This window comes from Aulonocara stuartgranti (genome assembly GCF_965226115.1).
Source record: "Aulonocara stuartgranti genome assembly, chromosome: 20".
Lineage (NCBI taxonomy): Eukaryota > Metazoa > Chordata > Actinopteri > Cichliformes > Cichlidae > Aulonocara > Aulonocara stuartgranti.
Window position 1 is genome coordinate 27,318,896 of NC_138956.1, and position 15,519 is coordinate 27,334,414.

Below are 15,519 nucleotides of genomic sequence, written 5' to 3' on the forward strand. Positions count from 1 at the left end.
GTCCAGAGAAACACTTTGAAAAGTCTCCAAAAAGCCTGGAGAGCTACTGCTCAAGACCAATTTGTAAAAATTACAAGAAAATCTGCTGGAAATAGGTGGTGGCTCAAATGTTTTGCTCAGTGTATGAAGACTCAAAAAACAGATAAACAATCATTACTGTTTAGGATGTGTGCAAGCTTTTTATTTGTTGGGTCTGAACAGTGCCGATCTTTGTTAAAATCAGCAACAAATGCAAACATAAAAAAACAAACAAACAAAAAACCAGACAGGTGCAACATCAGACTGTGCAAATGTGTGCCTTAAGGCATGGCACTCTACAGTACAGGAAACAAGTATCAACAGTCATATTGCACTGGTGAGGGAGAAAACAAGGTGAAAACCCCAATTTGATTAGTCAGCACTGGCCGTTCTGGACGCAAAGATCAAACCCATTTTGTGTACAAGTGCAATGCTTTACAAAAGTTGCTGGCTTCTCAAATATTCTGGCTAATATAACAACAAAAGTAGGCAAAAAGTAAACAGAACATCCCTTCCTAAATATGTGCCGAGTGAATGTATTGCTCCAACAGTAAAAATAATGTGTACAGCACAACAAATGTTCATATAAAAATAGTCATTACATTCATTCCATCTCTAAAGAATTTGATCAATCCAAATTTACGAACAAGTGCACCCAGCTCTAGAAAAAAAAAAGCCTTCACAGGTTCAAAGTGAGAACAAAATGATGCAACAACTCAAATTTCTTAAATTATGTATTTAAATACGTTCACTCTACTGATATTTAAAACCCTTTAAACTTAATCAAATCCACTTGATGAAGGAAATCGATTGAGATAGGACGGTCTCATCACATTTGTGTACAACATATAATGCTAGTCTTAAAAATGGTCCAGAGAGCCACTGATTGTTTGCAACAGTTAAAGCTGCAGCAGCTGTACCAAACAACATCAAATCACAGTTACACACCATATAACGAACAGGAAAGTAAAAGCTTTAGCCTCTGTGTTTCAGTTCAGGACAGCCTTGTTCATGCGTGACAATACACGTCTTAATCACTTTCACCACTCCACTTGATCTCACGCGCAATCTGGTTTAATGGTGAAATGTAGTGCAAAGGATGAAAAGCAATCCGATGGCTCATATGCACTTTGCACCATGCATGTGTCGTTTAAATGGTGTGGCATCATTTCTTTCATTAATTTATATAAAACCGCTCACTCAGGTCTCAACTAGCTGCTACTCCCAATAATTTCTAACCTTTAAAAATTACTGTTTTCATCACCGACCTCGAGTGTGTTGGATAATAATTAATGAGCACACCTAACATTTCTTTACCCTGCTGTGCATAATGCAGGCTGCAGACTGATGCCACTAAGGGTAAAGGTACTGAACACACATTTTCAACACTATGTACACCGTGACTGGACGTTATGTGAGGATGTGGCAGAGTGACTGATATGCAAGATGGTGACCAGTTTAGTATTCTTGTGAGCAAAACAAATTAGTATCAGAGGATCCCTTTCAGAATCTTTTGCCTATCTACTTTTATCTGATCAGCAGCCTTCTTACTCCCTCTTTAGGCATCATACAGAGTAAGTCTTACTATCTTGGCATTATATGTTTGTAAAATTGGACGGATGCACTAAGGCATATTGGACATAGTAAGGGCAGAGGCATCTGCACTACGGGGGTCCTTCACTCCAATGATGAGGTCATTAGTTCTCCGTGTGCCCTCCACCAATGACAAAATATCTCTTTTCTGAACTTTGTGACCTTTAGCTTCCAGCCCCTCCACATCCTCTTCTAAAAACTTGGCTGCAAGAGAGAAAGAGAAAGTGTGAGACAGAAGACGGTACTAACATAATGTTGAGCTAATAAACACAGTAGCTGTGGGATCACAATTAGGTTAAACTCTAATTCTACAAGGACCTAGTATATCATGTTTGTAACCAAGCACGTGTTTTTTGGCTTTTGACTTATGAATGGATTCAAGGGCAAGATTAAGACAAGTGAGAAGTTAGCAGAGGCTCTGATTGAGCCAATGATCATCACTCTGCTGCTCATATACCAGTCAATAAGCTCTGGTAGGTGAGAGATGGACTATTGCCCCTGATCCATGGGCGACCGTGGCTCAGGGGGTTGGGAACCGTATCTGTAACCGGAAGGTCGCCGGTTCGATCCCTGGGCTCTCTGTCCTGGTCGTTGTGTCCTTGGGCAAGACACTTTACCCTACCACCTACTGGTGTTGGCCAGGAGGCTGGCACAATATGGCAGCCTCGCTTCTGTCAGTCTGCCCCAGGGCAGCTGTGGCTACAACCGTAGCTGCCTCCACCAGTGTGTGAATGAATAGTGGCATTGTAAAGCCCTTTGGGTGCCTTGAAAAGTGCTATATAAATCCAATCCATTATTAATTCAACCAAGATGATAATTCGTGATTCTACATTAGGATCCCTTTGAATTAATACCAATAGATTCAGGCTACCTAGATTAGCTGGTCACATTTTTCTTTTGTTCTTTAGTGAACTGATTGGAGCCAAATGCTGTAGATTGGTTAGATCTATCTAGAAGCTTTCAGTTAGTAGTTTGTCCCTCTTGCTATAAAAATGGAGCCAGAGGACAAGAATTAAAGTGTATAAACCAGATAATTTTTTTTTGTAACACAGTATTCATCCTCACAATTTTCCCAGGCAATAATAGATATCAAACTGCCAAGCTTCATTCTTTTTTAAGAGCCCGTGCACCAAGTTGCTAGATTACGTGGACATGTTAACTGTGGGTTCATTATTAGCCAGATCAATGGCTGGCTTCAGTTAGCAGCCATCAGAAGGTGTGTACACTTTGGTCATAACAGTTACCAACAATACTCAGTTAAGCTGTGACATTTAAATGAGGCTTAATTCTTACTAAGTGGCCCAAAGTGTGGCAAGAAAATATCATCCCCATCATTACACCACCAGCAACAGCCTGAACTGTTGAGGAAAGTCAGGCTGGATCCATGTCTTCATGTTGCCAAAGTATGAATCTAAATGCTGCAGCGCAAATCAAGACCCATCAGAGCAGGCAATGCTTTTCTTCTGTAGTCCAATATCGGTTAGTCTATGTATAACTAATGAATTGGCTACTGATTCTATATTATTATTCATAAACAAAATTCTCATGGAATTTCCACATATGACCTTAAGATTTAGGGGGTGGGTGTGGCTCAGGTCGTCCACTGATTGGAAGGTTGGTGGTTTGATCATCGGCCAAGTTGCTCTCGATGGATCAGTCTGAGTATGAGGGTGTGTGCGAATGTAAGACATAGTGCTTTAAGGTATAGAATGGAAGCGCTGTGTGAATGTGTGTGACTGAAAGAATTAGGCTTGTAGTAAAAACCACTTTGAGTGCTCAGTCAGAGAAGTGCTATACAAAGTACCACTCCAGTCCATTTATGCTACATCCTACTAAAACTACAGAAGACTGATCTTTTAATCAAGACACTTCGCTGTTCCATGGAAACACTAAACCTCAGCATCTGCTTCCCATTACAGCAGAAGTACCTGCTGCTTTTCCTGCTCCTCCTCTACTTTGCATAGTGTACACAGAAAACACAACCTAAAGACAACGTAAGCAGAGGTGTATGGCGTTATTTTTGTGCCACTATTCTGAGTGCACGTAAAAAAAAAGTTTGCAGGTGCAAGTGTTGTATTTTGAGGAGAAATTTATTTTGAGCAAAGAAAAGCTGAATTAGAGCGAACAAAATTCATTGCTGTGTGCAAAAAATGTATTTCAGTGTTTGCTATTATCCACACACACACACACACAGTAGCAGCCCCTCTCGCTCAGTTTTTGCATTTGCACTTGCTCGCAATGTTTTGCTCGCGCTCTCAACATTTCTGCCCGTGCGCGCTCAGCTCTTTCTGTACACCGTTATATTTGTGCCACAAAACCAGCCAATCACAGACTTGGATGCAAAAAAATCTGATTGGCTGTTCTGGTCTCCAATCAGCTCGAAATGACGAAATGCAATATCCCAAAATCCATTTCGTCCAAAACTCAAACGAGGCAGTGGCGGAGTTTGAAATATTACTCTTACTGGGTCACAAAATAAACTTTTAAGATATTTTCATGCGAGAATGGTGCTGTGTAAACTTCAAATACCTGCTCGATTTATCAAGGCATCACATATTTGCACAAGTGCTCTCAAAATATAAGTTTATTTTTTTGCATCCAAGTCTGTGATTGGCTGGTTTTGTGGCACAAATATAACGGAAAGAATTGAGCGCGCACAGGCAGAAATGTTGAGAGCGCGAGCAACACAATGTGAGCAAGCGCAAATGCAAAAACTGAGCGAGAGGGGCTGCTATTGTGTGTGTGTGGATAATAGCAAACACAGAAATACATTTTTTGCAAGCAGCAATGAATTTTGTTCACTCAAATTCAGCTTTTCTTCACTCAAAATAAATTTCTCCTCAAAATGCAACACTTGCACCTGCAAACTTTTTTTTACGTGTGCTCAAATTTTTTTTGCGTGCGCTCAGAAGAGTGGAACAAAAATAACGCCATAGAGGTGCAAGGGTACTACAGGACTCTCTGCATGGTGTATACTGCATGTCATAGCAGTAATGGTGAGCCAACACTGTTATGCTTGGATCAAACCTGATAAAAGAGGTTATCAGTAAGAAAAACTCACAGTCCACTAGGAGGGTGTTGGGCTGCAGCTGTGGGTGGAGTCTTCCATATGCTAAACTGTCACTCATGTTTTTACGTGAAGACAAAACATTCATCAGCACCTACGAAGGATCAGAATAACATCAAAGTAAACTTCTGTCAACGTGTATTTCCACATTTATAAGAATAACTATGAATGTTACAAATTCCTCCAGAAATCAAGCAACCTGTGTTATGCCGCTGAGAGCCTTCTCTCCATTGGATGATCCAACAGCCACATATGTGCCACATAACCCCACGGCTGGCCTCACTGCTGTGGGCATCAAGAAGGACATGGGTCTTTTCCCAGGGTGGAGGTTGTTATGCTACAGCCAACCAAAAGAAAACAAAATCCATAAGAAATGCTGCAAATGTGTTAAGAACAAATCCGTTAACACTGAAAGAAAAAAGTCGTAGTTACTGGGTTGGGTGATGAGCTCTGTGTTTTATTAGTCCATGAGAAGTCCAGAATCTGGCTATTCAAAAGGATTCCTGAAGGAGTCACAATCCCACTGCCAAAGGGCTTGTTTAGCGAGCTAAAACAAGCAGAAGTGAGGAAAAAAAGTCTTAACTTGTATTATTCATGAATTTTAATCAACGCTTAAACATCTTTGGGATTGTTTAAATCCCCTACAGTCCTTTTAAAGGGTTGCATACCTCATTACAGACACAATGAGGTCGTCTGGGCCCATGACCATGACTTGGGCCGCTGCTGCACCATCCTCCAAGGTAAAGGTTGTTGTGTAATGCTGGACAGGGAATGCCTGAGAGTCACTGATCATCTCGCGAAGTTGGGAAGCCTGGGATTTACTTGAAGGTTGCAAAAGAAAGGGCAGGGTTCAAATAAAATATCTTACTTAATTAGGCTGTATTTATAAAATATAAAAGGCAGTGGGAGCTGATATCTACCTCAGCATCTTATCAACAATCTCTGGAACGGTGGAGTCATACATGGGATCTCCCAGCTTACTAGCCAGGCCCAGAGATATTTTCACAGCCTGGAAGATTAACGCATAATTAACATATTTTTTTTAATCCTGTCAATTAATTTACTTTACACACATTTAATAGGCTTTGTAAATTGTGCTAAACTGTTTTGCATTACCTCTGCAATCCAGTGGTAGGTAGTGGTCCTCGGCATCTGGCTGGTGATGTTGTACCCTTCAAGGATGTTGAGTGCAGTGATCAAAGCAACGCCTGCATGTGGGGCTGGGGCTGCCATCACGTGGTGTCCTTCAGAAACACCAACAGATCATTAGACAGAATAGATATACATCGGAAATGTGTTCGCCAAGGGCACCAACTCTCATTTCTGCCATGGACTTCTTCACTCTATACACCTGATCTGATCAAAAAACAGGCCAAAGTCTGGTCAGGGGCTGGATTTTATCTAGCTGCAAAACAGAGCCTGAAGCCCGGAGGCGGTGCAGTTCATTTACAGATCGGTTAAATAACAATATGCTGAAAGGCTGTTACGGATTTCGGTCTGATGATACCAAAAACATGTTGCCCAACCCAGCTTTAACCCTTTAACCTTGTCAACTTCAAATGTAACTGGCTGTTACTAAATAAATACTGGAAGGACAAGCTGTGTTCACAGAACTGCTTCAGATCAGTGCTGTGTTCTTGAAAATAGCTGAACTGGTATTTACCCTGATAGGTGATTTCTGCTGGCTTCTGTATGATTGAGCTGTAGTTTCGAATGTCATCCTCTGTGAGCACTCCGCCTCTCGCTTTCACCTATTAAAAAATGAAAGGATAAACTGAAATTTAGAGGCGAGTATTCTTTATCCTGTGTGTTACTGTTACTAACTGGACATTTTAAGAGTCAGGAACATTTCATTTACCTTACTCTTATGCTTATTTAGTAGGGCTGTGCGATATGAAGAAATATATTGGATGACGAAATGAAAACATCTATCTTTTGAAATTATACGCTATCGTTGTTTCATGTTGTCGCAAAATACACTGTTAATACCAGCATAGCCCGTGAAGATGAGGCAGAACCAGATAGCTCCAAACAGAGAGATCAGTCAAAACAAATCGAGGACATTATTCCTAAACAAGAGGCTACCTCTGTAGCATGGACATGGTTTGGTTATGAAAAGTCTGACACGGACCAGAAAACTATGCAAATTATGCCACAAACCGATCCCAACACGGACTCAAACACGACAAACCTCGTCAACCACCTATGCAAGAATCACATGAAAGAGAATGGAGAGAGTTTACGGATAAGAAACAAAAAAGAGGCATCAGGTGCTCAAAATAAACCCTAGACTCAAACGTTAGAACAGGCTTTCCTCTGCAGCACGCCATGTAATAAATACTCACAAAGAAAATGGTAGCTGTTACAACTTATGTCTAAAAATATATCACTTCATGCATCGGTCAAAACACTCGACTCCAGGTACATGACGCCCAGCTGAAAACACTTCACATAAGTCGATTTGCCAGAGATTCACAGAATTTACAGAAAAAGCACTATTATATATATATATATATATATATATATATATATATATATATATATATATATATATATCGTTATTGGGATGAGAAATATCTTATATTTGGTAATATCGCACAGCCCTATTATTTAGAATCTCAGGATTAATTTAAGATTGTGTAATTTATGATTTTGTTTACAGAAAAAAGTAAAAAAAACAAACAAACATTTGAAGACTGAAAATATCAGGTCTGGTATAACCTGCTGTGATGCCTGCTACCCCACATGTTAAAAAAACAAACAAAAAAAACCCCCAACAACTTATGCTTAATTAGAGAACTCATATTCAAATTTCATTGCAATGAATTATTTTATTAAGCTAGTGCTGCTTGGAATATCATTAAATCTACACCAGTCACTGTCACAATAATTGCGTGTAATGATTTTCTGTTGTGAGATCTGTAATTTTTAGCCCAGTCTCAGAGCAAAATGTGAAACAATCACAAAAAAGCAATTTCTGTCATCATCCATCTTTGTTGACCTGAATCATGACATCACTTATATTGTTCAGACAAAGTGGGGATGGATCACCTTGGCAACCAAGAAATCTGCGCTGTAAAAGAAGTAGCAACTGTTGCATCTTATTTTTGTTAAACCTAATCCACTAGTTTTTAATCCCCAGCTCTAAACAAGTTCTTTAAAATGTCTAATCCAGTTCATGTTGATTTTGTGTAGATTTACACACACCAAAAAGTACTCTTTTACACAATGTTCATTATTTTACTGAAATGTAATGCAGTATTTTACTCACACAGTTACTCACCGGAGAAAGTAATTTGTTACACTACTTGTTGCATTGCTTTCTAGTTATTATTAATGAGGACACACCTATTACTACCTACCAGATGCTTGCAAAGAGCAAATGCTGTGGTTTGCATTTTGCTCTTCTCAGAAAAAAACGTGCAGTAAAGATAAAAGTCGTCTCAACATCTCCACTCCTCAAAGAGTGGAGACCGCTCCATCATTTCCCTTCTGACAAACTGAAATCAGCTGATTGCAGCGCAAGTGTACAGGAAGAAAAAGGCATATATTTTTTGTAATTACTTACAGTTATTAGCGCAGCGATACCTGTAAGTAATTACTGGACTAACTGTACAAATAACTGTAATGTTATTACTGAACCTAGACCTTTACTGAAAACTGTTACACCCAACAGTGATGGACACGTTTCAGGACATATGAGGCAAGACTAATGAAAAATTATGTTCAGGGGCCTAAAAGTAATAGAAATTATTGCCCAGGAACAGGAAGAAGTAGATTAGAGGTCATGGCTATCTCATGAACTGCTATGAATATTGAATACTGCACTAAATATTTTTGTATTTATGTAAGCTTTTTCTTATATGTTTTAATTTTGTAGACATGAAAGTACTTCCAAAAAGAAGCAATACTTCTAGTTTATAAAATGTGTTTATTTTAATCTGAAGATAGGTAGTTGAGAGTCACAGTGAAGTTGAATTTCTCTGAAGCCTTATTTCCCCGAGTCGTACAGGGAACAAGAGGGCAAGTATAACAGTGACTTAGCATAGGAGAGGGAAAACGACTCGCCACTGAGACTATGCAGGATTCATGACCACTTACATAATCACATCTGTAGCTTGGTGAAAAAAATGTTTATCCTTACTGCAGATGCCATTTTCTGAGCCACATTTCCACTATAGAACTCTGATATCCCTTTAACAGCGACAGCATCGAGAACAGCTGCTAAATCGAGGCGTCTGGTGAACTGTCCGGTGAGGGGAACCTGGTCTTTGGGTAGGAATAAATCCCGAAATGCAGCCGACATGTTTTGGCTCTTAACATTTGCCAAAGCTTCAGCTGTGGAGAGAACAAAAGGGAGGCGGATGAGATAAAAAAAAAAAACACCCCCACTGATTTCACACCAAGCAATTTGTTCTATATATTACCCTATACTTACCAAAGTCATGAGTAACGTTAAATCCATTTCTGGCCACATCTGCTGCCATGGCAACGACATCTTTCCAGGGGATCCTGTTGAAATCAAAGGTCATACAAGTCTGCCTTCTTTTACAAATATGATATGTTTCATACAGACACTCCTCATTTTCAAAGAGTATATTTTGCCAAATTGAGAAGCCACATTTTCTCCCTAAACGGATCAAACAGGTTAGCTCTTAACAGCCGAGGCCTCTGGATCAGGATAATTACACAGCATTAGAGTAACTGCGGCTTAACAATCTGACAAAAATAAGCTACTGGCTTTTCTTTAAACACAGCTGGTGTACATTCACAATGAGTCACTGCTTAAGTTCTGAACAATGAGAGAAGCACAGTCATTGTCAACAGCTCAAAATATCAGTTTTTGCTATTCTTGCCTTAAAAGAACAATGAAAGAAAATGATTTGTTTCATTGAGGAGTGTCACAAACAAAGTGAATTAAACAATAACCAAGAAGAAAGGAATGCAGATAATCCAGAAAGCCGCAACTATTTATGGCATAAGAAGAAAGGACTGCATGATATGCTGTTTACCTGCCATAGAGCTGGTGTGCCTGATGCAGCCCACTGAGCATGCCAGGAACCCCTACCAGCAAGCCATTCTGAAATGCCAATGCAAAGTAAACAGTGCATAAATAATCAAAAGAGTGACAAGGCTCTCTGAGCAACCCCATATAGGTATAATAAAGAGTCCTCCAGAGTAATTCCTTACATTATCTTGAAGGTCTGTCAGCAGCATCTTCTCGTCGATTGCCGATGGTGCTGTCTCTCTGAAGTCAATGACCCTTGTCTCATTCTTACGGATGTCGTGCACCAACATAACGCCTCCACTGATCATCAAAAGAGCAAAAAGTGGTCTTCAAATTCATACTTAATGGTGGTTCTGCTTAGCAGAGATTGATCTGTTCCTATAACTCACCCTCCAATACCAGACGTGTGAGGGTGCACAATTCCCAAACAGAGAGCAGCGGTGATGGCGGCGTCAACGCTGGAGCCCTGCTTTTCAAGAACGTCAAAGCCCAGAGATGTACACTGAGCCACATCTGTCACCACTGCTCCTTGGTTAAAGACCTTGCAGTAGACAAAGCAGAAAGGGAGAGAGGCAGTTAAAAAACATTCAGAATGACAGAGGCTTGCATGTAAGGAGGCTAAGAAGCATGTGGAGTCACCCATAATCCTATAATAACCCATACTTATTTGAGTGAAGCAACAGCATTGCAACACGACTACAGAAAAATGACATGCAACCCTACCTGTGGATCTCCAAAGTAGATCTGCATGATGAGAGCCACAGTGACTCCTGTAGCAAAGGTGAGACAGGCCGTGATGATGACTGTCAAGCCATCTCGCTGGCAGGCACATTCTTCTGTAAAAGGGTCTCTGTTGGTCTCCTGCAGCGACACAGCATCATGGCTAGCTAGGTCTGAAGCCGAGGAGGGGAGGCGCTGGAGGCGAGCCGACTTCAGAAACAGATCTGGGTCTGAGACACAGCACCACCATACCAAATGCTATTAGTCAGCAAATCACAAAAAAAGCTCCCTTGTAACCATGACTGTGTGTGAGATAAACGATTTTCTTTGATAACTTCTGTCTGACCTGTATCTTGCTCACTCAGGACGTTGTCATCATCCTTGCGGGATTTCAGGGTATTTTCCCCAGACACGTCATCTTCTGGCAACCTGGGGAAGCTGGTGATGCTCATGTAGTCCACTGGAGAGTAAGCGCTCCCCAAGGTTGTCTCTGGATTGGCATCTTTATCCACCACGCTTCCACTCGGGTATCCGGCCACAATTTCTGGAGCAGCGTTGTGCATGACTTCTACGTACTGTATCTTTATCTTTGAGGACCTAATGCAGGATATCCATATTCACTGTCCCACTTGTTCCTTGTCTGGGATAGTAAGCCACACACATGCTACTATTATCCACACTAAAACACAAATAAATCACTAAAATATACCTTTATGGACCGCTAGTGTTGCTGTGGCGCTGGAGAATGACCTCATCTGCTTTATCTTTAATGTCCCAATAAATCACAGTTTTCTTACCGTGATCTGTAAATCTCTAGTGTGACATTGGCACCCTTACAAAAAGATCACAGCAGCCTCATTTGTCCTCCTTAGGGGAATGTTATTAATAGGCCAAGACGCGGATGTGTAGCTCCAGTGATGGTGCATTTTCTACAACCTGCAAAGACGAGAAACCACGCAGAATAACTAGTTTTTGAGGATGAATTTCCTTAAAGACGCACATGTTCATAACCATGCTTATTATGTATCTAAACCCTCGCGAAATATGGCTTAATCTAAATATTTTCATGCTTGCCTATAACACACACAGACACATAAACTATTACTATTGCAGAATAACAGCGTTATTGCCGGTTAAACACGGACCTTCCTCCCTCCGCGGCGCCTCCACCACCGCGATGCCACAAGCTAGCACATCTCCTTTTTTAAATTCAGCTACAAAGCGCTCGGAGCTCGGCTAACGTCACTTACCGTCGTTGTAAGGTACCTCCAGTCAAATAATACCAGTGATACTAAAATAAAAAGTCGTTCCCGACTGGGTTGTTTTGGATTTTTAAAAGCAGCAGGTGAGCTGAGGTGAACGCAGCTCCGTCGCCAAAGCTGAATCACCACCGCGCAGCTCTGGGAAGCTAGCTTCGTGTTACAGCCCACACCAAAGCCCCACAGCTCAGGATAACCGGCTGGACTTGTTCGGGATAAGGGTGTTTTAAATATACATGTGAGTGCGAACTAATAACCGAGGGAAGCTAATAATTTAAATAAATTATACTGTAAATAAACATTATTAAACAATTATTAAATTATTCGTCGACAGTCCCCCTACCAATATTAAACTTACTTAGATAGCGTTGGGGCCTCGAACAGCTGAAGACCATTAATCCAGTTCTGTTTTCACAAGGGTCGACCATAGCACACCGTCCACCTCCACCCTGTGTGTTTGTGAGCTGGACAAACAGGTCACAGCAGGTGCACAAAAACCTGTTCTACTCACAAAACTTCGGTCCCTCCCATGAAGCCTTATTCTATTCTTGTTCCTCCGTCTGTGAAATAGGAGGCAAGAGACATGAAATTACTTCAGTGATAGAGTTGCAATAGTGGCCTGCTTATGCCATCTCTTAAGGGGAAATTCCTCTGTTTATTTCTTTCAAAGCAAAGCGTCTGGGGCTAGATTGACTGTGATTGGGGGGGGGGGGATCTTATGCTTCATATTAAAAACAACAACAATAAGCCTGATTAAAAGAAAAGTAGTCCAATTAAGGGCTAAAATAATCCATATTTAATACATATGTTAAAACAAGGACACTAAGGATATGAATCAGTGTTGAAATTGTGTAAAAAAAAACATTTATAACGCAGTTTATGGATGAGGTATGTGTTATATGTTTCTACTTTTGTACTGTGCATTACAAAATTGATATTTACATATAATGATTTATTTTAAAAAGCAATACTTTTGCATAAGTGTAGTTAAATAGTTATAGATCAATGTGTAAAGATCTATGTATCAACATAGCATGAATCAGTGTGTTAAATGGGCATATTTAAAAGTGGTACTGTTATTAACTGAAACCAGTATAGAAGATGAGCTAGACAGGGGTATGAATTAAAAAGGATTTGCTTCCTCCTGCTTCTTTTGAACTGGAAATGGTCAACATTTTCTTTTTCATGTGAATATGATGCTTTCAGTTATTATTTTATATGTATGAACATTTGTTACTTATATGTTTGAAATAAAGTTTTGGTTGACTGATTGAAGAACCAAAGTTTTACTGTGGTAGATCAGTAGGAATATACCAAATCCAATAGTGGTAGAGGCAAAGGGGTAAAGAACTTACCTTGAAAAATCTGACAGATTTCAGAAACAAGGTGCAGAGGAAAACAAACAAAACCAAATAAATTATATTCACCAAGCATGTAAGCTGCACGCCAGGAGATTATGGAGGTCAGGTCGCTACTTCAGTTTATTCCTCTTAGTCTGTGGTGTAAGTCTGTGTGTTTTTGCGTCATTTCCTGATGATAAATGAATCCCATGACCACAAATGAAATGGGATTTTGTGTAGCTGCTACTCTGGGACTACCATTGCTTATAAAGTGTTGCCTTGAAACCTGATATTTAAAAAAAAAAAGAAAAAAACAGTGTCAAATGTAAAGCACTCATTATACCATCACGCCCCTAGCTTCAGGCTTCACAACAGAGAATCCATATGCATGTACAATCAGTGCACATTCTCTGTGCCCAGCAAACACATACATTTAAAGTCATCCTGACCTAATTTTCCACTAACTGAAGTCCCCTTTCTCGAGTTACATTTTATCTGTGTTCACTTGTCTCATTCAGCCTTGTAGTTTCTAGTCTGAAGATCTGGTTCATGCAGCTTCCTGCTGAGATATGTATCTGAACTGTGAAGTGTTGACGTATTGTATATATGATCTAATCTCATACAGTACATCTTCTAACGTTCAGATTAAGATGCTTGGGGCATGCTTTGCAAATTCAAGAATCACTGTATATTCTCTGTGAATGGAGGAATGATATATTAAAAATCACCACATAGTTTAATTTCTGTTCTCTATATCGAAGCATAATGTCGTGTTTTATTTGCATTATGTGAACCCTGAGCTTTGCATTTTTTTGTTTCCCTATACTTCAAAAACCATTAGTTTGACTTTTTTAACTGTCAGTCCCCAGTGTCTAATGAATACATCCTCTGTAGTGATTAATCTTACTTTCTTGCACTCAAAGACATTTTTAAAGTTCCTGAAAACTTCTTGCACCAACTAAAGGGCTGGACTGTGGAGAAGTAGTAACTAACTTGATAAGAGTCTTGTTAGCACGATTTAAGCAGGAAAAAGTAAACAAAGAAGTGTTTGCAAATGTTATCATGGTGACCTTTATGTCTCTACATTCTAACTTGGATCCTCTTTTGTTGTTAATGATTAAAAATATTTGGAGGAAGCTTTGGGGGGCAGGCTCTAACTTGCCATATCATAGAGCTGAGTAATAGCGGAGAACTGTAAAGTCAACAGATGTATGAGTAAGGCACACACATTAAGAGAAATGCGCTCCATACATGTCATAAACAGTGAATGACCGCGAGAAAGAAACCGGAAGTACTCCTGGCCGCTAGGGGGGAGTAATGGGCCCGATGTTGACTGGCAGCAAACCCCTCAGAGGTTAAAACATTGCAGGCGCTGTCCTTGTTAGAACATTCAGGGTCATTGGGTTAGGTTTTGAAACAAGAACATTTTAAGGTACGTGAGGCGCTATCCAAATTAAGCTTCATTTAGATTCTTTTGTTCACTTGTATTTTGCACATTAGTTTGCATTTTTACCAGACAGCAGCAGTCTGTGCTGGATCAGGACAAACACTAGTGGCAGCTTTGAGAAATCCAAATAATAAAAAGTATTTTGGTTTGTTTAAAACAATGAAAAACCCTGCTGTGTGACATAATTATTTTATTTTATTTTTTAAATCCTCGTCAGCCTTTTAAGTTTCCTGCTCAGCTTGGACTAATGTACTCAAAGCTAAGCATAACAGGACTCCACCCAGTTTCAGTCCACAGACAGTACTCTCTTTAACCACACCTGTCTATTTGCTTGTTCCCTTTTTGCAAACAGTTACATCTGCCTACAAAAAAAACCCTACTTTCATCAGCAGTTAAGACACTTAAAGAACTGCCTATATTCAAATAGGTGTACTTAAAGGTACTTGCTACTTGGTAGCCAGGTCTCAGCAAACTAATGCAAAACAAACACTGTGTTTTTGGTGGGCAGAGAGGAAAACATCATCAATGCCACCAATGAAATTTTCACGTCTAGCTTGCAAATAGAAATTTGATAAAATGTGTATGGTTTTATATTGTTAACAGCAAGCACATGCCAAATATATCCCCTGCTCTCTCTCCAAACAAATACAATGTGTCCATGCTCTCATACGACAATCTTTATAAATTCCACTTTATATATTAAGTGTTATTTCAGCTGCTCTTCTCTATGCTAACACGTTCTTACTTTCAGTTCATATTTATCACTAGATTAGCATACCTTTTTGAGTGTCACTGCCACTGCATGAAACAGAAAAATATACTTAAGGGAAAAAAAGACAAAATCATTAAACAGGCATTAAACAAACTGACCCTCTGTGTTTTGAATATCATAAAAAGTCTTCCCTTCACACACGTCTGGTAAAAGAAAGACTTTAGAAGGAGTGTAGAACAAGTCAAAATGTGGGACATTGTCTCCAGATGTGGGACAGGGGGACAAGGAATAAACATGCTAAAGAGGGACATCTGGTCACCTTAACACTACACTGTACAATTATTTGGTTAAATAC

At 39.8% G+C, this 15,519-nt stretch overlaps 1 protein-coding gene across 7 annotated transcripts; it reads right to left on the reverse strand.

The window, feature by feature from the left end:
* Positions 1 to 153: 153 nt before the first annotated feature.
* On the reverse strand, positions 154 to 12,351 carry ggt7 (gamma-glutamyltransferase 7). Of its 7 annotated transcripts, none has more exons than XM_082518131.1 (17): positions 12,024 to 12,351; positions 11,204 to 11,342; positions 10,753 to 11,003; positions 10,410 to 10,636; positions 10,076 to 10,227; positions 9,869 to 9,986; positions 9,691 to 9,758; positions 9,117 to 9,190; positions 8,823 to 9,016; positions 6,342 to 6,429; positions 5,795 to 5,922; positions 5,599 to 5,687; positions 5,347 to 5,499; positions 5,111 to 5,225; positions 4,878 to 5,015; positions 4,673 to 4,772; positions 154 to 1,815 (listed from the first exon to the last, which is right to left on the reverse strand). In XM_082518131.1, exons 3-17 carry the CDS (start codon positions 10,967 to 10,969, stop codon positions 1,643 to 1,645), a joined length of 2,034 nt encoding a protein of 677 aa, XP_082374257.1. In that variant the 5' UTR covers positions 10,970 to 11,003; positions 11,204 to 11,342; positions 12,024 to 12,351; the 3' UTR covers positions 154 to 1,642. The 7 variants fall into 7 exon arrangements, with proteins under 7 accessions (XP_082374257.1, XP_082374256.1, XP_082374255.1 ...); XM_082518130.1 differs by having other exon boundaries at positions 10,753 to 11,046; XM_082518129.1 differs by having other exon boundaries at positions 11,116 to 11,342.
* Between the last annotated feature and the right edge of the window lie 3,168 nt (positions 12,352 to 15,519).